This window comes from Leptinotarsa decemlineata, unplaced genomic scaffold (assembly GCF_025532065.1).
Source record: "Leptinotarsa decemlineata unplaced genomic scaffold, Ldec_3_MD MMD2_tig00000882_RagTag_RagTag, whole genome shotgun sequence".
Taxonomy (NCBI): domain Eukaryota; kingdom Metazoa; phylum Arthropoda; class Insecta; order Coleoptera; family Chrysomelidae; genus Leptinotarsa; species Leptinotarsa decemlineata.
Window position 1 is genome coordinate 319,054 of NW_027412556.1, and position 23,791 is coordinate 342,844.

At 35.3% G+C, this 23,791-nt stretch overlaps 2 protein-coding genes across 2 annotated transcripts; one reads left to right on the top strand and one right to left on the bottom strand.

Annotated features, from left to right (window-relative positions):
* The first annotated feature begins 1,551 nt into the window (after positions 1–1,551).
* Positions 1,552–15,601, top strand: LOC111505706 (uncharacterized). Its single transcript, XM_074175227.1, has 13 exons — positions 1,552–1,702; positions 5,429–5,470; positions 5,803–5,838; positions 6,047–6,307; positions 7,762–8,109; positions 8,370–8,588; positions 8,680–9,073; positions 9,148–9,833; positions 10,064–10,957; positions 13,751–14,034; positions 14,097–14,361; positions 14,708–15,007; positions 15,472–15,601. The coding sequence occupies exons 1-13, from the start codon at positions 1,648–1,650 to the stop codon at positions 15,513–15,515; spliced, it is 3,828 nt and encodes a 1,275-aa protein (XP_074031328.1). The 5' UTR covers positions 1,552–1,647; the 3' UTR covers positions 15,516–15,601.
* A 205-nt stretch (positions 15,602–15,806) lies between these two features.
* On the bottom strand, positions 15,807–19,658 carry LOC111505708 (uncharacterized). The gene is made up of 4 exons (XM_023160562.2): positions 19,553–19,658; positions 17,844–17,892; positions 16,554–16,832; positions 15,807–15,929 (listed from the first exon to the last, which is right to left on the bottom strand). The coding sequence occupies exons 1-4, from the start codon at positions 19,556–19,558 to the stop codon at positions 15,919–15,921; spliced, it is 345 nt and encodes a 114-aa protein (XP_023016330.2). The 5' UTR covers positions 19,559–19,658; the 3' UTR covers positions 15,807–15,918.
* Positions 19,659–23,791: the final 4,133 nt, after the last annotated feature.

Consider the following 23,791-nt stretch of genomic DNA (forward strand, 5'->3'; position numbering starts at 1 on the left):
GGATAGGGTTTGGCGTCTTCTGCAGCAAACGAATGGAGAATAATATTCGAATGATTTCAATGAATTATGAATGCTAGGTATTCCCAGAAGAACAGAAATATGTTATTCTCGTTGTCCTCGTACTGAATCAGTTCCGGAGTTGAAAGGCCTTGTGTTCTTGAACAAACCTCTGATTTTTTTTCGGAAATTTCCTAGGAATACATGATTCTCATCAGATGGTCAAAAATATTAAATTGTTAGGTGGAAATCAAGCCCTGAGAACAAGATATGTGGCAAGTTCTGCAAAAGCTCATGAAATATTTGAAAACATTTCATTTCAGACTGAGGCATATTTGAACTACGTTTCATCATCCAAGATATTTAATGAATTTAACTAGTTCGAACTTCCATTGTCTATGATTCTGATATGATTTGAAATATCTGAAGGGTCAAATAAAATAAAAGTGAATAGCTAATAATATCAATTATATCAAGCAATACCGTGAAATGAAATTACAATGAAATAAAAAAAGGCAAAACAAATAAAAATTGAACAATTAGAAAAGATATTGAACAATCGAAACGTCGTGAAGTCACTCGGTTTGAAATCTTTTTAGAATTTAATTGTTTTTCAATTGTTATATTCATTTCATTGTATTGTAATTTATTTTCAGGTTTTATTGTTCAATATACTCAAAATTGATATTTTTAGCTACACATTTTATTTCTATTAGTTCTTTCAGGAATTTCAAATCGTATCAGGATCATATTGGATAATGAAAGTCCGAACTATGAGTACAATTTCATGTATATATGATGAAATTGTCCTAAACTTGATGAAAATCTATAACTAACGTATTGAAAACGCACTATATTGTGAGTTTTTCACTTAACAATTTTACAAAAATGCAACACGTGTTGCGTTTTTGTTAGTTTTACAATTAGAAGTACCTATATTTCAAGTACCTATTTTTTACCTATGTTTGTAATGAATTGAATCAACTGAGCTTATGTTCCAGTTTCCACCTTTGAAAAAATAGTATGCTTCACACACTATTTAATATTCCACTGTCTGAGGTTAATTTCAGTTTAGTTTTTTCACCTAGTCGGTGTTTCCGGAGTAAAAAATAATTTCATCGATATTTTCAATTTGTATGTTCCTCTATTTGGAGATTTTTCATCCTTTATGCAAGGAAGAGGTGGTAACCATAATTATAAGTTATTGCAGTTTAGGAATATGTTTTTTATCATTAGAAAGATGAATTCCACTGGAGTTTTCCCAACACCAAACCGAAATTTCAACAGCTCGACACGTGTTTCGATCACCAAGTGATCATCTTCACGAGGAAGAACAAACCGATCTTCCTCTACAAGAGGAAGATCCTTGATCTTGGAAATCTCAAACCTTGCATCCTCTTGAGTCTTCCCCACGTCCGATCAAATCCAAAATCCCATTCGTGGTAAACCAACTAACTGTACAATTAATTACGAATTAGCATAAAGTCCGAAAAATTCGTAGAAACCGTCCGCTATACCGTGAAGCCAAGTCAGCATCCCATGAGGTGTGATTTTTTCTTGTTGCCGCGACTCGTTTATGATAATATAAATAGTTTGATTGCGGTATATGATACTAGTGAAGAACTGGTAGAGTTGGGAGAGACATCGACCATGAATCGAAAAGTATCAAGTTCTTTGTTGTTGTTGATAATTGTTGTGGGAAAGTGTAAGTGATTTAACATTAGATATGGTATTGTGATGGTGAGATGGGTGTTCGTTGTTATTAGTTATAGTCTGTTATTACCATCATCGACATGATAACGGTTTTCAAAATCCTCCTATGAAAAAAAAAGATAAAAAAAAATTACTGGTACTCACTACCAATCCCTGATCATGTTTTTTGAACCCGTTTGTCAGGTTCTCAATATTTCGGTTTTTTATAGTGCGGAGGATGTGTTATCGATAACTATTTGAATTTATGACAACCAATTAGTTTACCAGGAAAAGATTGATGGAATAATATGATAATTTATTCCTCTGCTTACATAATTCATATTCAAACTTCCTTCAAAAAAATCAGATCAACTATTTTGAAAAACGGCCTCACAGAGCCGGTTTTCAATGAAAAACTTTTGTAAAAATGTGAAAAACTACTTCCTACATGAATTATAAAAATGGTGACCATAAAGGAGTTCTGATGTATGGATAGAGAGGAACGTAGGCACTGAAAATTCAATATTATTATTATTTTTTGGAATAGAAAGTTCTAAAATAGTTTTTTGCTATAACAAATGAATAGTTAGCGTTTTCTCTAACAGGATATTCATCTAATTGCTTTTGAAATACAGTAAGTTTGTAAAAATGGGATGGAATTGAATGAGAAATCAACATTATTCGATAGTCATTCAAGAGCCAGAAGCATTGATTTCATTTAAATTTATCTATTGCACCTTTGAATAACAAACATTTCTCAATTACGTAATACTCGTATATATATTCTTAGTCTGAATACATATCTACAAAGCAATGGAAGTATATTAGAGCAATGATCAATATGAGGTTCTGCGAACAATGAAGATATTTTGAGAATTGATATTAAATGTCTATTCTCAATTATATCAATTGAAAACATAGTTGGCTTTATATTTCTTCAATGATAACATATCAATAAATCAATAAAAACTCTTCACAATAATATGTAGACATACATATAAGTTTGTTTCAGTTCTCTCGGAAAATTGGTCTCCCCTTGAAATATTTCCTTTTCAAATAATTATATCATTTACAGCGGAGGTTATCAACAGACAAAAAAGCCAGAGAGTCACTTTGATTCAATACTTTTGTAATGCTATTCATTTTCATGTGACTGAATGAAAATTTTGGTTAACAATAAAACGTGAAACTGCATTGCGAATTCAGATTATAAAAGCGAGTTTCCCAATTTCCAAAATTTTGAATTATATTCCATGTTGTTGAATGTCAAAGTCTTATGGTTTGGGATCAGGTTATCGAGGAGGCCATACCAGAAGTGTTTGGTATGTACTCATCACCACTGGTGTTACGGCAGCAGTTTCATCTTAGGCCTCTAACTTGCTTCTTCGTGACCCGCCATAATACCAGTAATGAGATTAGGTACCGTTACCAACAAATGCAATAATGGTAATCTATTATGTGAGTTAAGTTTTGTGAGTAACTGAGTATTTGAAAAGACATTTTCTGTTGTCTACTGAAAAAAACTCATTGGTAATCGATTGCGATTGTTTTTGACTGATATTTTTCGAGAAGAAACGTGACATTACTATCAATTTCACGTCGAAATGCTTTTCCTTATTTATTCATGAAGAATTGTTAGTTAGGGTTACTCTCAATGACATATGCGACGTTGTTGAAAGCCTCGGCAATGGTAACCACAGAGAGAAACAATGCTTTTTGACCTCTTCAAGGCTTTCGGCTACACCTTAGATGATGTAATTTGATTTTGGGGAATGATTATTTCACAACAACTATTTATTTCTGACCGTATAAGTTTTTTGGAAACAAAATCTTGAATGGGATATCTCTCGTTATTTTTCAGATCATTTCTATAATAAGAACTCCTACAGTGTTGAGTATGAAAGCCGATAACCAAGGCTCTCAAAAATTTGAACAGACTTGCCACATTCGTAAATCATTATGGCATTACCTGAACTGATCGAGTTATTGTAATTTGATTAAATGCAGACACTCTGTATATAATTTAACCTCCAGACATTTATTTATATCGATGCTGTAATGAAAAACAGACTCAGCTTAACGACAATAATTTCATGGCGACGAAAAAATAATTCTTGTTACTGCTGTATCATAAACCAACATATCGAACATTATTATTAAACTCGCCTACGCTAGCATTGAAATCTCCTGTCCTGCTGCCATCAAGAGTGCTGGCCTACGGTTTTTAGTACACATGAATTCTAGGAGAAACTACAAGCTAGATAAATTAATGAACGACTATGTCATTTCCTTGTACTATTTTCAACAATTCCTAAGAACAGATTTGCTTTTGAAGTTAAGGAAATGGAAACATTTTTGGCAGAAATGTTTAGGTAATTTTCTTTCTATTCCACATTTGATGATATAATTGAATTTTGTTTGGATTCGATACCTAACATTGCTGGAGTAATTTTGTAATTCTGTAATGCATTGCGACATTGTCTTGAATTTCATTGGGAGAGGTGAGATCATAAGTCATTAACAATTTTATTTCATACACAATCCTGTCTGCAGTATCGAAGGGATATGAATTGAGAAACTATCATTCATTTCAAAATTGTTGACAATTTTCATTAACTAAACGTGTTCAACAATGTGGATTTTTTCAATGTCATACTAAACATTTCATGTACCATCTGGAAAAGAGAGAACTGATGAGATTCACAATTTGGTACAGCTACCATTTTTTGTTGTAAATTATCCACTGGATACCGAAATGAACATTTACACATTATAACAACATTGAATGAAATTTGTTCGTACTTAGTAAAATCAAAAGTCACCTGAATCCATGTGAATGAGCTTTCAGAATATTGAGAGAGGGAATTATTCTATTTTACTTGAATAATTATTACTTCAGAACTAGTTGAAAAAAGAAAACTGAAAACATGAAACTCGTATGGAAATTACTGTTTGGAATATTGGAATGTTATCGAATATTGATTTGGTATTCGATTTATGATGCGAATTCAGAAAAATAATGACTCCACAATTGGTGAGCCATCTTTTATCAAAATAGTGTTGAATCTACTACCTATTTGCGTTATTTTTGACAATTGCTCGGAAAGGAAGTGAAACAAAAATAAGAAGTATCAGAATGAACTGAGCATGGAAGACCAATTACTGAATTTATTCAGAAATTTTTGAATTTTTGTACAATTCAGTTGAAATAATTGATCCAACTTGATACTGAATTTGTGTCATTTTCGGGTAATTTTGACCATCGTTTATTATGGAGATTTCACGAGTTCTTCTAAAGTACTCACCAATAGGTCCATTTATGTTAGAACATTCTCTGATTCATTAGAAATATGCAATGATTATCTTCTTCAAAAAAAATCAAACAACATATTTAAAGTATGGGATATAATAATTGCAGAGAGAGGTCTTCAATTGGAAACTTATTCATTAGGCTTTGGATAAACTTCTATAAAAATTTTTAATAATATTTCACCGTGCAATATTCACTCTATTTAATAAAATATCACTTGGTCAATATATTTATGTTGAATTGTTCAAACGAAGGATATTTTACTGTCATTATAGTCGCTAATATTCATTAACAATTATAATTTACATTGAGCATGGCTAAACTATTGTCATATCCAATAATGTAATAAATTTCCGACTGATTTCATTAGTGACGATTAAATATGTTGATGAAATAATTGCTATTTTAATTTGTTTTCTTCAATTTTAGCACAAGGATATGGAACAAGCGGATCCTTCAGTAAAAGTTTCAGTAAGTAATATTAATCCAAATTATAAATGTACTTTATTCTTTCCATAGAGAGTAGACTCCAACGAATTTTAGCAATAACTTTTGGAACTTTTGGATAAACAATTAATTCGGAAATCATTGATTTGATACAATAGTCAGTGGTTTAGAATCAGTGTGAGTCAAACATTTTCGAGATTTTCATGGAATAATATGTAGTAGAGGTTTTACATTATACCAAAGATTGCGAATATTTGTATATGATGATATGTTCAATATATTAAAATATAAATACTCTCGATGGAATGGATAATGGTTTCTGAAAGACTCAACAGTTAATTAATTACTTGTTGTAGGTTCTTCCTCAGCTTCATCTTCATCTGCATCATCATGTAAGTGTTTCCTGTTTTCTTTCTTTATTATTGGGTTCACAGTGTTTGACAGTGTTTAAAATTTAATGTTCTTATATACCTATCCTTAGATTGAGGGTTGCACCAATCCAACACTGTATAAAACAAAATCATTCCTAAGATGAATTCTTGGACTATAAGCAAAGGGATGAAATCAAAACGAATTTGATTCTCACTCACTTTTTTCCAGCCTTCAGCAGTTCCGGTTCGTTCTCAGGCAGTGGCCCAATTGACCTCATCGGTTTGAACGCGCCTCTCAAAAATGGGTTAGCAGGAAGTTCGTCGTTCTCTTCAAGTGAGGCTCACGCTGATTCCGGTGGGGCTAGTGCATCATCCGGGTCTAGTGCTTCATCAGGAGCTAGTGCAGGATCTGGAGCGTCTGCAATTTCAGGAGCATCTTCAGGAACAGGAGGTCTACCGGGACTTTTATCAGGATCACAGTCCTTGTCTGGTGAGAGCAAAAATTTTTGAGCTCAATAAAATTATTCTAAATACTACTGCCTTATGAACTCATTTAATTTTTTTTCCACCATCTCAATTCATCTGTATAACGAGGATATTCACACAGGGTAACATAATTCTGTTTTGATGTCCTGTTTATTCGAATCTAAATCAAACTTTTGCTAACTACTTATAACAATACATAAAAAATTCCACGACAGAGCCCCAGATAGAATCCAGCTCACCATTTTTCCGAAATCCATTGTCCTATCAATGAAAACTGGCCCCTACTTGAAAAAAACACCTCAGATTGTCCCATTGACATCTGCAACGGAAGCCCACAGTAGGGGCCTCTATTTTTCCATTGGCGAACATTGAAATGTAATAAGTCGATTCAAGAAATTATCAGCAATGCTATTATTTTTGGTTCTTCTTAGCCTTTGTAGTGAGTTCATTAGCAGACCTGGTAACAAGTTGTATTCACGTATATTGGACATCAAAAAGTGAAAAAACTCAAAAATAGCTTGTGTTCTATGAATAAATCATACAGATCTCAAGTTGTAGGTCAGAGGAAATAGCTGTGCAGTAGTGAATGTAAAGCAAAATAAGCAAATATTTTGCTTACGTGTAATGGATGAGTTTCTCATTACAGGAAAGCGACTACGACTGTTCAAGATGAGACCATGACTGCCCTGACGATGGGGTTCTATCCACCTTTCTGTGGTTACTTTTGTTGGACAATCTGCTTGAATTCCTTGACAAGATAAGTAGATCTGCAAGCTTATGCAGATGACTTTATCATCATCCTGGCATGGACTATGTCGGAAAGGGTAGCCTGTTATATCCTCAAAAGACGGTTGGATAATGTTATTCGTCGGTGTTAGAGAGAGCAGATGTCTGTGAATTTTAGCAAAACACTGTCAAAGTTTCCTTCAACAGAAAGATTGATCTGATTGTGATGTTATTCGCGAAGGATTGTGGGGTAAAATGAACTCACACACCCTGGACCTATGTACTTACTTCTGAACTTCTGGACCATAATGAATAAAGTACTGGACAATGCAGTCCAGGATAAATATTATAATATACTTAGGACAGGATACATGCAGCAAGTTTCAAATATCATTAGAAGTTGAACCAACCACCGATTTGAATTGACCATTCGCCAAGAAGACCATGGTGTCCTTTGAAAAGTCGAGCTGCTGAAGGTGGATCATCTGGGAGTGGTACTAAATCCTAGACTGATCTTCACAGGATATACAGAACATACAGAGGAAGCTCTGATGTAGGCAAGACACCTCTAGGGAAACCAATGAGGCAGTAACATTTTCTGCAGACTAGAAAAAAAATCGATTGTTACCATAAAAATTTGCTATTTCTTCAGTTTGAAAATTGACGGAAAAAAATAACTTTGTGTTTGTATTGTTTGTACATCCTTCAACCCATGTATGTCTGCTTTGTTAGGTGCTGGGTCATTACCAGGAGTACTATCACATACAGGATCGGTCTCCGGAGCTGGATCAATAGCAGGATCTGGATCAGTAGCAGGATCGAGCGCAGTGTCTGGCTCAGGATCATTTTCTTTGGCTGGAAGCAAATCAACAGCAGGGTCAGGTTCTGGATTACTGCCAGGGTTACTACCATACCCAGCTGGACCTGGATCCACAGCAGGAGCTGGATCTTATTCTGGATCATCATCAGGAAGTGGCTCTTTTGGGCAAGTTCCAGAAGTAGGGGTAGGGCATGATTTGAGTTCTCCTTCCTTGTCTCCCGGTGGAATTGTATCGCAACCAGGTTATGGCGCTTCTTCTGGTGAGTAAATGATGGCCCGAAATATGCCATGGGCTCATTTCTTCTTTCATTTCTGCAGGATCATGCATACATTTTTCTCAAAATGTATTTCTTCGGAAGTTTATTTTCATATTAGTAGGAGTTGAAGGCCAGAAAAGTAAACGTTTTGCTGTCCATTCAATATCTTCAAAAACACTATAATGAACGTCAACTATCAATAATCTGGGAGAAATCTTAAATGTCCCCTACTTGTTGAATAAAATTTTCATTCTCATTGATAGGAAGTGCATCATCAGCAAAATCTAGTGCTGGTGCGGGTTCGACATCATATTCTGGATCAGTAACTGGGACAGGATCATTTCCAGGAAGTGGAGCACATCCTAATTCTTTGCCAGGTTCGGAATCATCATCATCAGGACAAAGTTACGATTTGAGTTCTCCGGAAGGAACCGTGCCTCTCAGTGGAACTTCACTACATTCAGATCATGGTGTTCAACAAGGTAAAAAAACATTCCTTGCATAACCCAAATTTTATCGTGAATAAACATGTTGCCTATCAAGGAAAATTAAAAAATGTAACTGTTCTCACAGGTTCTTCGAAATATGGTGGTACTATTGGTGTCAACAAATACCCTACTTTTCCAAACATTGTGAAAGATTCAACGAATCATGGTGTTGGTTATATCTCTGGAGGTTCCTCACAGTCAAGTTCTGGTACTTACTCAGGCGGTTCTTCTACCACTTCTTATAAAGGACAATTCCCAGGGCCTGATGGTAGTATTCACGATTTCAAACCAGTGAACCCAGGAGGTGGAAATCCAACTGTACCATCATCAACGGTAGTCCATATAGTCGAGACACCAACAGTACCCATTTACGGTTCTTCTCAGGCAAGTGCTGGATCTCACTCAGGAAGTCAATCTTCTACTTCCTATAAAGGACCCTTCCCGGACCCAGTGGCAGTATTCACGACTTTAAGCCAGTAGCTTCAGGTGTCGGATCTCCACCATCTTCAACAGTTGTGCATGTAGTTGAAACACCAACAGTTCCCGTTTACAGTTCAGTGCCAACGAATACATATACCCATGCTGGTTCCAAAGGCAGTGGGTTGTCATACAATCTGATAATTACTCTACCAGGTTCTAAGGGTAGCATTTATGACAGCAAACCAGCCACTCATGTAGGAACTTATTTCACTGAAGAAAAAGAAGATACGTTACCAGGATCTTCTGGAAACATCCACCAAAGTACTCCCGTTCATACACAAGGACATTATGGAACCCACTCAGGCGAACCAACGGTTATTGGTACCACTACTGGTTCTGAACCTCATGTAACTGCTGAAATAATCAGCATCCTTCCTGGTAAGCCGGGAAGCATCCATGATAGTAAACCTGCTTTTGGCTATACGACTAGTGGTGATACTTCCTCTGGTTCTTCTTCACAAGGTAGTGTCTTCGGATCAGGATGTCCTGGTGGCTCATGTAGTGAACCAAGTGGAGGTTATTACAACAAACCAAGTGGAGGCTATCATAACAAACCAGTATCCAAGCCAGTTATCCCCTCTACATCTGGTTGCTATGGTGGTGTCTGTGGTATAGTGAAACCAACAACTCCAGTTGTTGAAATATGTTCAGGACCATTCTGTAAGCCTACAGGTTCTACTGGAGGATCTTCAAATACCTATGATAAAGTTTCTGGACCAGTCTCTGGATGTTCCGGTGTCTCTTGCAAAGTTAATGGAGGTAATTATTTCATTACATATCTACAAAAGTGAATAGGGACTTCGGCTGGGATAATGATTTTCAATTGTAGCTGGAAAGCCATGTTTATTTCACGAGAGAAATTTTCTAACAATGCATTGCAAAATGCATTTCACTTGTTACTCATTAGCATTTTTCTGGTTACCGAAATTGAGTGAAAAAAAATTCGCAACTGAATTATCTCATTGTGAGAATTTCTCTACTGATTTCAGGCTCTTCCTCAAGCGGATACTATTCCGGTTCTTCAAGCTCCTCCTATTCTGGCACTTCCTACAATCAACAAATCTCTAATAGTGGAATAGATCTCAGTAGCCCAAATTGTTCAGGAGGTTCTTGTCACAAGAAATCAGAAGAACCAAGCGGCATAGAATGTTCTGGCATTTCCTGCCTTCAGTATATCAATACCCCGGCAAACTCTTATAGCGGATCTCAGCCTAGTTTGGTAAAACCAACAGCTCCTTCCATAGACCTCATAGCTCCCGTAGTTGTACATGAAAATAAACCAGGCTGCTCCTCCGGCAAGTGTCACACATCTCCTTGTTCTGGATCTTCTTGTGAACCTCACACTGGACATCAAAAACCTTCTGGAGTATCTTATGTGGAAATACCAATATGCATCGGTAGTGGTTGTAGCAAACCAAGCGGAAACTCTTACAATAAACAATCTGTACCAGGCTGCACAGGTTCCTACTGTTCTGGAAAGAATCCCGACAGTGGATCTTATTCCAGTGGTACCTACCATAAACAAACACCCACGATTGGAGTAGTAGTAACACCAACAACGGGAACAACATACACCCCTGCTTCAGGATACACATCTTACAATCAAAAGCCTAGTTGTTCAGGACTCAACTGCCAGGATAAAACTCCTTCTAGTGAAGGAGAAGACTTATCTAGTTTGATTGCGTCAACATATAATACACCTGGTTGTTCTGGTAGTTCCTGTGGCACTGCTGGCGGTGATTCTTCGAGTGGAGCTTATTCTTATAACCACAAACATGGGTCTCATCAAGGTGCAGGAGTACCAGTTCAGCCTCAGGATCTTACTGGAAAGATTGACGTGAGAGTCAAGCCTACATTGCCAACTATTGGATACCACAGTGGAGGTTAGTATGCTCATTAACTTTTGAGAATTTCATTATTACAGTTTTAACGGAGCATTTGAGGATTTTTCCTTCTACTCCATTATTGAGTTTGTTGTATTAAGTCCTAGTAATTTCATTTTCTACATAATAAATATTTTCCCAACTTCATGAATCAGGTGAAGTGCCAGGATATCAAAAGAATATTTATTCTATTGCTGGTCCAGGAACTGGAAATCTTCCCATCGATCAATCTCCAACGGTTTCCTACAACAACCCTGAAGGTGGATCATATTTTTCTCCTCTATTTGGTTCAGGTCAGTTTGCATAGGAGTGCGTGGAACTTATCCAAAAAACCTAGTTTTCTTCACCACAATCTATCCACTTGTTCCACTTCGTAATCAATCATTCTATTGTAAATGTTCACATTTTTATTTGTTCAAGGGGATGATTAATATCTAATTTCTCATTGAAATTTTTTCCAAACCTCATCATCGCTAATCAACTGACTATTGTTTACCATTTTATCCAACTCACTAATTGAAAAAAACAATTTTCTGTATCCCCTATTCAACTGTTATCACAAATGTGCATTCCTGTCAGGTTTTTCGAAATCGTTACTTTGAACTTGATGAACTCAGAAAATACCGTGTTAGGAATCTCACGTTAAAAGGTAAGACCTCTTTCGTCCTTAGCTCGCATAAGTTTCTTAACTTCTGAGAGTTGTCGTTCGTATGGGGGCGATAGCTAAAAAACAGATTTTAAAACAGATTTTTTTTTAAAACCTGTTCATATACCATGATTGGAATATATCTTTTCAATCTGTATTGAATATTTCATTGAAACATAGATTACGAATATTTCTGGATCGTTGCAACAAAATTCATTTTTTTATCAATGATGAATAGATTTGTTTCTTATTGTCCAGTATATATTCCGCGTCAGAACTAACATCCAAATTGGGAAGATACGAGTCTCTCAGTAAAGAATGAAGTATGATGTTTGTAATTCTAATTCTAACACCCAAGTTGCATCTTTTGCAAAATCATTTTTTTATTGTACACATCTTTTTGATTTCCTCAATAGATTAATAGATGATCCAGTAGATCATATTAAAAACTTTCATGCAAGTTGGTACTTGGTCCAAGATGACCCAGTTCAGTAGTTTTCTTATGAGTTTTGAGAATATACTGAGCAAAAAAACAATGGAAAGCCTATAGGTTCATCTTATCATCTTCTGATTTATGCAGTCAACAAAAATTTTGCATGTCCATATCCAACATGGATTTTTCACAGGGGTATGGTTAAGTTTGGAGTTGGTTCTTGTTTCAATGGATGACTTCAAATGGGTGAAAGTTTTCTCGACAGCATTCAATGTCAAGTTTTCTTTATTATTATAATGAATATTTGAAATCAAAATATATGGAACAGAAATCACCAATTTGCTATTAAACAAGAATCTTCTGGAATAGCGACCTAGCAAAAGTACCTAAACATTTTTCATATCATGGAACCTTCACTAGGTCTATTTTTTGAGTTACATTTGAATTGGTATGAATATTCATCATATCGTCTTTGCTCATTTTTCTAGAACGCCATTCTGTCTAAAATATCACTTATAATTTCAAATACTATAATGTAGCATAATATAGCAAAGGACAATTCCCTTTAAATTCTTGATTTCTCTATACTGATTCATCTCATTATCCTCCATGCAATCTTCATCGCTTGAAAATCCAATTAATCTTCATTTGAAGGAATAAAACTTTGTTTTCTACATCATTTCCATCGTCTATATTGAATTTTATCACATCTGCATTGAGTTGCCCATCAAAAAGGTTATAAATATCAACATTCACCAAATATTCGACAGTGGCTGAAGTCTCTATTTGTAGAAATGATATTCGCTAGATTTTTGCCGTTGTTCATTTTGTCCTAATTATTGCTATAGCCATAAATGAATTGAAAGCGAAATAGTCTTTATATCGTTATCGTCTATAGAAGAAGTGTTGTGGTATCAGAAATGTTGTTTCTATTGCAGCTTTTCTATTTTCAAACCTTTCCTCGATATCTAAAATATAAAACTTATTCTGTTAATACACCACATACCTCTATATTTTTTTCAACACCTTCAGGAAAAAATGCTATTTTCTTCTTAGTTCAACAATATCAGAAAATGAGAAAAGAGAAATGAAAATTTCTGTTTTTTACAACTTTTATTTATAAGTATACTTATAAAATAAGTATAAGTATACTCATACAATAAGTATGTATGTTGTACATACATACAATAAGTATGTATGTTGTATGAGTATACTTATACTTATTGCATAAGTTTGAGAATGTCCATATAGTTACATATAGTTACAGTTACTGACGTTACTGCCCGTCCTATATGGACTGAATCCATCAATTTAATATCAGAAAACATCAGCTCTTTGATTAGCAAAATCTCAGTATTAACAAAGTCATATAATTTTGTAACTAACGTTACTGCAACTTCGTCCTATATAGACATTCTCAAACTTATACTTATTGTATAAGTATACTTATACCTTTGTTTGAAGGTGATATACTTATACTTATTGTATAAGTTTGAGAATGTCCATATAAAACGAAACTACAGTAACGTTAGTTACAGTTTCCTACCACGTAGTAACGGCTACATCCATCAATTTAATATCAAAAAACATCAGCTCTTTCATTAGCAAAATCCCAGTATTAACAAAGTCATATTATTTTGTATATAAAGTGCAGAATGCGTTGACGAACTAATTATGCTTTTCAAATTCCCATACGAAGCCTATTTTATTTCAGAAGCACCAAAATCTGATGGTTTTTGCCACCGGAAATGTCTTATCCATAAGTCAGAAGGAAGCGAAACTCACGAAGACTTTGGTGGTTTCTTGGCAGGAAGTAGTACCAAACAACCAGGTCCATTATGTTCGGGAACTACTTGTAGTATTGATAAGCATTCTGGAGCATCAGGAGCTAATGCTGGAAGCGGTTCTAACAGTTTTTCTGGCAGTACGTCTGGTAGCTCATCTGGTGGAAATACTGGCTTCGTGAAGGGACAAGGATCTGGCGTTCAGTCTGGTGATGTATCTGGAGGATATTCTGGCAGTGGGTCTGGAGCTGGTTCTGTCAGTCATTCTAGCGCTAGCTCTGGAACTCATACTGCTGGCCAAACAGGTGGTTTATAGAATATCCTGGAGATAATTCTGGAATTAACGCTGGTAGTTCAGCTGGAGCAAACTCTGGCGGTCAGTCCAGTAGCAGCTTCTCCAGTGCAAGTTCTAGTAGTTATTCTGGTAGTAGCTCTGGGAGCCAATCCGGTGGAAATTCAGGAAGTGGTTCAGGAGGATATTCTGGCAGTGGAACGGGGAATTCCGGATTCAACTTAGGTCTAGGCTTGGGAATTGGCAAAGGTGCGTTGTTTTCAATATTTATTCTCTATGGATCTTACTGGCAATTCTCATCGTCCATAATCTGAAAAACAAAACTGAAAACTTCATACAGAAACAGAAAGGTTGAACTTTTATTCCATATCTATTAGCTAATGTGAAAAAAATGCGACATTTATCACTACCTTGGTCTACGTTATGATATTTCTGAAGTTTTACCTTTCCTACACCTGCAAAAAGTTCTACATCACAATTTCTATTTTTCCATATCGTGTACGGTGATGATTTCCAAAAAGATCCATTGAAAAACTCCACAAAAAATGGCTTCTTCTTAACTTCAATATTCTATTGATAATGACAACTTCTACAGGTTGCTCTGGTGGTAACTGTGGACTTCCATCTCTGGGAGGAGGATTACTTGACTTTGGAGTCAACTTGGGAGTAGTTCTTTCACACAGCGGTTCCAGTAGCGGATCATTCAGTGGGGTAAAGGGAGGCAGTGGATCTTATTCGAAATCAGGTAGCTCTTCTGGTGCAGGATTGAAAGCTCTCACAGACTTACTCCATCCAATCGGAATTGGGGGAGCATTCTCTGAATCTGGATCGTTTTCCAAATCTGGATCACTGAGCGGATCGAATTCCTTCGCTAAAAGTGGGGCATCATCTTCAGGTACTCTTAATGACTTATTTAGTCTCCATTTTATTTATTTATGAATTAATTTTCCATCTTGTTAACTTTATGTGACTCTAGTAACAGTGTGACCAAACTCTAATCGGCTTTATTGCTGAATTTTCTATTATTGAAGACACGAGTTCGATTGAATCAGAGAACTAATAGTGTTTTCTCCACTCATTAACGCGGTACTATTAGAAATGCAATTGAATATCCCGGTTTTTATTTAATTCAGAAAATTAATTCTTGTGTAATGAAAAATGCAAAAACGCGATGTTCAATTATTCATCTGATAGCACTTCGTCAATCAACGAAAAAAAAAACCGAAATCGTATCTTCAATAATGAAGAAGTAATTTTTAGTGTTTATAGTTTTATCACACTGTATAATAGAAAAAAAAGCATATTCTCTCCAACAAGATATCATAATGAGGTGTATACTAATTTTTATGTTTGTTTCAGCTTATTCTGAATCGTTTGCAAGCAGTGGAGCAGCTGTATATTGAGGTGGATGAAGTGCCAAACTCATTAATTTTCATTCCACTGGGCACATGTGATCATATTTATTAATAAATAAGATATTTTTTACAAATTTTCTTCTATTGAAAACCCATCGAACTAGGAAGAAAAACACGACACGTGACTAATGATTGAAATCGATTTTTCATCAGAACTTTGATATCAATGAACATAAAAACATTGAAAATGTTTCACATACAAGAGACATACTTCTTAAGGGAAATACATCCTTCAAGGTTTTCGTAGAAAGATGGCAGAATAAAATCAAACAGATTGAATGGATTACAAAAAATTTATTACTGATTCATTTTTGAACAGATGCAAAAGTGGAATTTATACTTCAAGGCAAATTTGATTCACTAATAGATAATACGAGTATTTATGTTTCTTCTACCATGAATCTGAAACAATAAGAAAATAAATTATACATTCGTTTCTGTGACAATAACTAATTTCATAAAGAAAATACAAACAACTGACTGATATAATATTAGCAAAAAGTACTCGCATAGAAGTGTTTTTTTCTAGAAAATTCACATATTGAAATCTATACCCCAAACTGAAGCAAAATGAAAAACATTAATAATATTTCACTGATATCGGATTCAAAATTGCATTTACACCTATATAAATAATGACTGAATGTGCTCAAGTTAGCAACAAATAAATAGTTACAGGAGTAATATCTGAATTGAGCTATTATATTGGTAAGCAAAAACATGCTATTTGCGTATTTATGGATCTCACAAAGGCTTTTGATACGATTGATTATATACAATCACTTTTTCTACAACTAATAAAAATTGCTGAAGAAGAGAATAACCCGAGAAAACGTATGGTGTTTCGCAGGGCACTATAACGAAGCCTTCATCATTCAACAATGATTTTCACATGATATCGTCTGTTATAATTTGACTGATTTTTTTATTGTTTTTTTTGAGTTGAAATATTTCCTAACCCTGTTTTCGAAAACTCAAATTTCAAACCAACTGATTATGCTCATGATAGTCAGATAAACAGCTTACTTGAACCCCATCCAGATCCTCGGTGCCATCCATTGTTTCCATATCCAGAATTCCAACCATTTCCATACCCTCCGTTCCAACCATTAGAGTTCCACCCATTTCCGTATCCATGTCCATAGCCACTTCCATATCCACCTCCATAACCACCTCCGTAGGCGCTTCCGTAACCACCTCCGTAGCCGCTTCCGTAGCCGCTTCCGTAACCGCGTCCGTAGCCACTTCCTAAGCCGTAACCAATACCCGAAGACCAACCTCCATTATTCCAACCAATGCTACCAGCTGCGAATGAAAAAAAAATGATTTTTTTCCGTCTAAAACACATTTCTTAAGTCGCATAATATGACAATAGGTCGTTATACGAAATATTTCACTCTCAATTTCACTCTTTGAATTATCACTATATTGATTGGAACAATCCAAGAAACAATGAATTCTTCGCGGTTCAAATTGAAAGATTTATGAAAGTTGCAGAAAATTATAGTGAATCACATCAGCTGCTGACCACCATGCAGTCTTTTGGGAAGTGCCAGGGTAGCTTATTGGTATGCAACCACTGCCTTGTACATATCTGTTGTCATAGATCATCCACTTTTCATCTCCACAGCCTCAAAGTAGGCTCGGATACGGAGTTCTAAATGTGGGGACCTTCTTGGAAAAAGTGTTTCTGGATTTTCTACTTCATTATTGCAATCCATGCCGTTCTTTCCTGGAGATCTTTGAGATGAAGCTCCTTATTGTTGAGGAAGACGTACAACAGCTGATTTTTGGCATCTGAAGAAGGGACAGACGAGCTTTCGTGGGCAAGAATAAGAGTTGTAGACAAAATAGATCAATTTAAAACAGCAGCTTGGTGATAAAGATATCCGAGAGAGATCAATCGATAGCTACTTGTAATGAACGGAATTCGACAAACCACCAACAAAAATTATCTGACAAGTCATAACACCATAATATGGTTAGACTAGCTTAGGTTGGGGGGATTACTATTTTGAAAATATCAGCTATGAGAATCCATAATTCCTACTAGATAATCAAGTGAAAATCCAGTGAAATCTTTTGGAATTCTGAGTTAGTTGTCGACCAATTCAATGTGAAATAGGATTGTGAGTTTTCGAAAATATTAAAGTCTTAGTAATTGAATAATTGGTCAGATCGATATACTCATTTGGCGAAAATAATAGCTTTATTAAGGATAACAAGAAATTCATAAAAATCCTTAGATTTCATGATCTTCAGAGAAACAACAAAGTAAAAATGATTTTAAAATTTATTAAAAAAAAATAAACCCACCTTGGATGTAGCTAGTTGCGGCAGCGAGGATGAGGAAACTGATATATACCTGGAACAGAATTGAAGATAAAAGCAAATGGTGGAATCATCAAATATTCTGAGAAGAATTGTTAGCATTGTGATTGAGCCTTTAACATTTTTAGCGAATCTCTCTTTCAAAACCGGCAAATTTCCTTCTGATCTCAAAATTTGGAAAGTTATACCTGTATATACAAAAAATGCCCACAAACTTGGAAAATTATAGACCTATTACAAATTCCAGCAGCTTCTCAAAAGTTTTCGAATATCGTTACTTAGAAAGACTCATTGCCTTTTTGAATGAATTTAACATTTTAACTAGCAGCTAACACGGTTTTCGAAGGGAAAAATCAACTACAACTGCTATCAATCGCTATTTTAACGATCTACTAGACCGCATTGATCGAAGAGAGATTCCTTACGGCATTTTCTGTTACCTAAGTCGAGCTTTCGACTGTGTTGATCATGATATTCTCATATCGAAGTCATACAATTATGGTATTAGAGGTGTTTGTCTTAGTTGGATTGAGTATTTCATTAAATACCGTTCACAGTTTGTCAGTTTGAAATATTTTAGTAACAACTCGCTTCAGGACATCAAATCTTCTGAGGTTTGAATTGATATGGGCGTCCCGCAGGGCTCTGTCTTAGGCCCGGTTCTCTTCATTTCATACATTAATGAAATAACGGAATCGTTTCCAAACGTAGGACTTACAATTTATGCTGATGATACCTCTTTACTTATATCTCACAAAAATCTCGATACCTTGAAAGAAACTTGTGAATCTGCTTCGAAACAACTAGTTGCTTGGTTTAATGAAATTCGTCTGTATTTCAACGCTGGAAAAACAAATTTAATACTGTTCCACCCTACAAAGAAGGAACATGAAAACTGATTCGATTTGATTTGATCCTTTGATCTACTCAGTACATCAGGCAGTTTGATAATACTTCAGTTTTATGTGAGAATCAATAAATAAGGTAATACGTTGGTCACAGAATGTTTTAAATATGGGATGGATATAATTTATTATCAAATAAAGTCTTACTGACGTATTTAAATTTATTATTTTTTGACAACTGTCATCAACATCTTCTTTCTAATCACATAAAATAAATAAAAAATCTATATACAGAGGGAATAATAAAAACATACATTTTGAATCCAACAGAATGAATGGAAGAAAATGATTTGGGAAAAGGTCATCTACATTTTTCTGTTTATAATTTTGAAATGGGAAAATTTGGAATGAAAAAAATATTTATGTACTTCAGTATTCCATGAATAACTGAGATAAATCTAACGTATTGATCAGAATTAGACAAATTCCCTAGATCCGTGTATTGAATTCAGAAGTGAAAATTCACACGAATTTTTTTTAAGGACAAAACACAAATACTACAGGAAAAACCTTAAGACGTTCTCAGATCGGTGCCTGTGCGAAAGTGTTAATTACAACAAATAAGAACTTTAAAGGTTTGAATATTCCTAAAAGGTGAATCCTTTTCAGTATTTCAAAGTACCTAATGTATATGGAAGTTGAGAAGATTTTGAAAGCAGAAAATTCTAATGTATTGTGCTTTAGAATTACATTTATCCGATAGAAAATACTTCAGAGGTTCAATTTCAGCATGAATGAGTAAATGCGAATAAATTAACATAGAACAGGAGACATAATTAGATAACGTACCTTCATGACTACTCGTATTTCACCGAAAACTAACTGATGCCATTACAATGGAACCACTCGGTTTAAATAGTTGAACCGGATCCTTGAGCGGTAAAACGAATTCTTACATGAGAACAAAGAGTGTATTTTTTCATCATTTCCCCCAATTCAAACGATGTTTTCAGTTGTCAAATATTGGGTTTCAATGCGAACCAGTGTCGTGGTAATGCTTCCAAGTACTCTAGAATAACGAACTTGAGAAAAATGAGTTATTTATTATTGAAAATCATGAGTCAGTAGTGTTTGCCCGACTGGCTAGGTTAAAAAAACAGTATCAAGACTATGTGGTACAGAAAATCTATATGTAGCAATATGTTCATTAGTTATTTTTTGCAGCATCCTTTAAGGATGCTATAAAATTGACATGTTAACTTTTTTCGTTAATTTATATATTCAACTCATTGTTTTTTACTCATTTTTACTTTCCTGGAGAAGCTTCCTATTAGAAGCAAAAGCTTGGCAAAGTAGAGCAGAGTTTTGATTTTTGATTCTTCGACTGAGAGACCCCGTTAATCCATTTTACTGTACATTTCTCCAGTCGCTAAGATTCTCAACTTTATGTATAAAAGCATAGACCTCCAGACGCTGCACTTTTTGTAATACTTAGCCTTGGTGACAGTCTGCGAAAAAGCCTGCGAAAAATCAAATCTTTGCTTCCAAAAATGAGTGAAACACAGGGGTGTCGATGTTTTTTTAATTTTTCTAAATGGAGTATCTATTCAAAAAGTTTTGGAAAACTTCGAAACAACCGGCCAATGCTTTTATTGATTAAGGTAGATAAGAATTTTTCTCCGCCCATGTGACACAAAGTCATATTAAGAACTACCTTTATCATTATTTCAATGAAATCCGATGAATATGCCAATCTAAATAAAAGTAATTGCTTTTCCTTCGGGGTAAAACCAATTCCACCAGTCATTGTAACTTCATAAGAAATATTATTCTCATTTTTTTCATGAGTTCGATAATATATTATACGAAGGATTTTTTATTCAGAATGAAGAATAATATTTGTTGTAAGGCCTTGAATCATGAGGGAAAAACATGTTGAAATTGGAATCACAAAAACGGTCAGGTGTTCAATTCCATAGCGGTTCCGTTTTAATTTTGAAGATTGATTATGAGGAATAAAAAAAACTTTCGGTAGTTTTTTTCAAAGAGTTTATGAGCATCACATGCGAATATTATGATGAAGAATTACGTAAATTAAACTGAATTATTTTTCTTGAAATTTCTTGAAGAGAGCTTCCTCACTTTTGTTCATAGACCACCACAAAGAGATAAGGAAGAAACTGAGCGAGCTGGCAGGGAAATTGCGGAGGTGGACCGGGAAGAAAGTTGGACTTAAGAATGTGTGAGGATAATATATGAAAGGGTAGCCATACCTGCGACACTGTATGGAGTACAAGTTAGGGGGGAAAGGGCACATGATAGTAGAGTGGAAAAACAACTGAGTGCGGCACAAAAACCGTTTCTGTTAGCTTTATGTGGAGCATCAGCGGCACTCAGTGTCATCACCGGAATGGCGCCACTTCAAATAGAAGAAGATATCATGAATGGAGAGTGAATGGGAGAAGGAAGATAGAAGACAGAGTGAAAGGTGAAGACAACATTTTCCCTTGGTTGCAAGGGGAGTTGCTGGGGGAGATGGAGGGAGAGGAGGTGAGTGAAGTATACGTGGATGTCGGAGCGATAATGGAGAAAGAAAGGATGGGAATAGGATGGGCGTATAAAAGGGGAGGCGATGAATGGATCACGGGAAATGAACGGATCACCTGTCAAAGTAGCGTGAATGAAGCAGAGTCAATAGCGATAAAGCGGGTGATTGGCATGTATGGAGTATGGAGGAGAATTCAAAAGTAGTTAGTGACTCTGCTATGGCTGTAGAACGAGTGATGCAGGAAGAGTGGTGAATGAAAGGATAGCAAGGCTACAGAGGATGATTGAGGAAAGGAGAGAAAGCGGAGTACGTACCCAAATCATATGGAGGAGGGGACACGTAGCCGGCAATATGGGAAACGTGAAGGCTCATGGAGAGGGTCATATGGGCATGAACGAAAAGCAGGTCCCGTTACACGTAAGAGAAATACACAATAAACTGGATGAGAGAAAGCGCATAAAAAAGAATATCAAGAGGAAATGGCAAAGGGACTGGGAGAGGGGTACGACTGGGCGACTGTTCTACAGATTCTGTAGAACAGTCGGGAATGAATCACTGGATCTGTCGTGAAAGGCGATCCAGCTTCTTACGGGGCATGGGAATTGAGTATGGGGAGCCGGAAACGGCAGATCACGTGATTGTTAGATGTATGATAGGGGACAGGATTGGATGGCGAGAGTGGAAGAAAAGAATGGAGAAGGTGAATGGCGAAATGAGACTAAGGGATGCAAATGGAAAAAAATGAATGGATACGATTTGCGAATGAATGGGCAGACAGCGTGGTGAGGGACGAAAGGGAATGATTTGGGCAAGTTACCAGAACACAGAAAAATCGGGGAAAGGTCGCTTCTGTGGTACGTGACTGTCATTTTGGTCAGGGCTGGACACGAGTCTGGGGAAATGTATATGAATCCGGCATATGAGTTCACATTGTGAGGGAAAAAGGGGAATATGGGGTGGGATAGAAAATTAGTTTCATTCGAGTTGGATCATGGATGAATAGAAGAAAGGTTTGTGTTCAATTATCTATTGAAATAGTTAAGTTATCATTACTGTAATTAAGAATTCAGTTCGAGTTGTAAATTTGTTGGAAATTTCGGCCACATAAACACTATTACACTCCTAAGCTTATAAACTCAATTATCTTTTCTTCATTAATATTTTGGTTAGTTTAGGACCATTGTATAACATTTAGTTAAATCTGTTGACTCGTTTTTTAACCTGATAGTTGTTTGAAAATATATTATCGTGTGTAGTTCGAACCTGTAGTATTCATTTTAGATAATCATTTGACTAGTAGCATGGCTCATTTAGCATGTTTTGAAATCGGGAAAATGATATTCCGATGAATTTTATTATTATCACTCACAGGGTGCCGTTAATATCCTGAAAAAACAAGCTAATTGGTAGGAGCGAAGTCAACGTGAGCTGCAAAATGAAGTCAATTTTCACTGTATGAATAATGAAATTGATTTTGCTGCGAATATATTTTTTTTCAAATAACTTTAAAGATCCTGACTTCTTCTATAGCATAATGATGCTTATTGTTGTTTTTATATAGTTCATGAGAATGAAGACTGATTTTATTTTATGATATTGGGTTTGAGGAGAATATGATTTTATCATTTTCCATCTTCATGAAAATATGCGGACGATTACGCTGAAAGTAGTTTTTTAACAGAATTACTTTGGAAAATATAAATCCAAGACCATATTTCTTTGATTATTTTTCCATTGAATTATTTCTATTTTGAGGCCTTACTGTGTGTACTATTTCTTGAAGAGGTCATTTGAAAGGTTTTCAAAATTTTTTCGTATATTTTATTTGGGCTATATATCCTCTTATTTATTTATTTATTTTTTTATTTTATTACCCTAACCCTAGGTCTAATTACAAGGATGACCTTATTACATACAATATAATAGATACAATACAATAGATACATAGAAACACTAGAAATAGAAAAAAGTAAAAATTATAAATCAGTTTACGGGTGTCGATTAGTAGTTGATGATGCTACAAAGACATTATAATGCTGTATAATGATTTTTTTTTCTTAAATTTGTCTGAGAATCTATCATCAATTATTATATATTCAGTTCATTTGCGAGACGCAACATACCTGTAAGTGGTGCACCTATGGAGTAGACATTTTGTATATAAAACATTGTATTTGATCTTGTCCTTCTGGCTGGAACGTGAAAATAATTGACGATAATATATGAGGTGAGTTAGGTTTATTATTAAGAAGCCGGTGAAGAAATGATATTACACATATTTTGCGCATATTTTGCAAAGAAAGTATCCTGAATTCATCTCTCAAATGAGATGTTCTCACTAAACGGTAGTCTGGCCATACATGATCTTTTTTGAAGTGAAGATATCTTAGAAATTTATTCTGAAGTTTTTCCAATTCATATAATGTGGAGTTATATTCGCCAAACCATATATTTGATCCATGGTATGTATATCAACATTTAGAAAGAAGTGCTTTTGTTCTCCTGTGATACATAACCGCGAAAACAATAATACATCAACA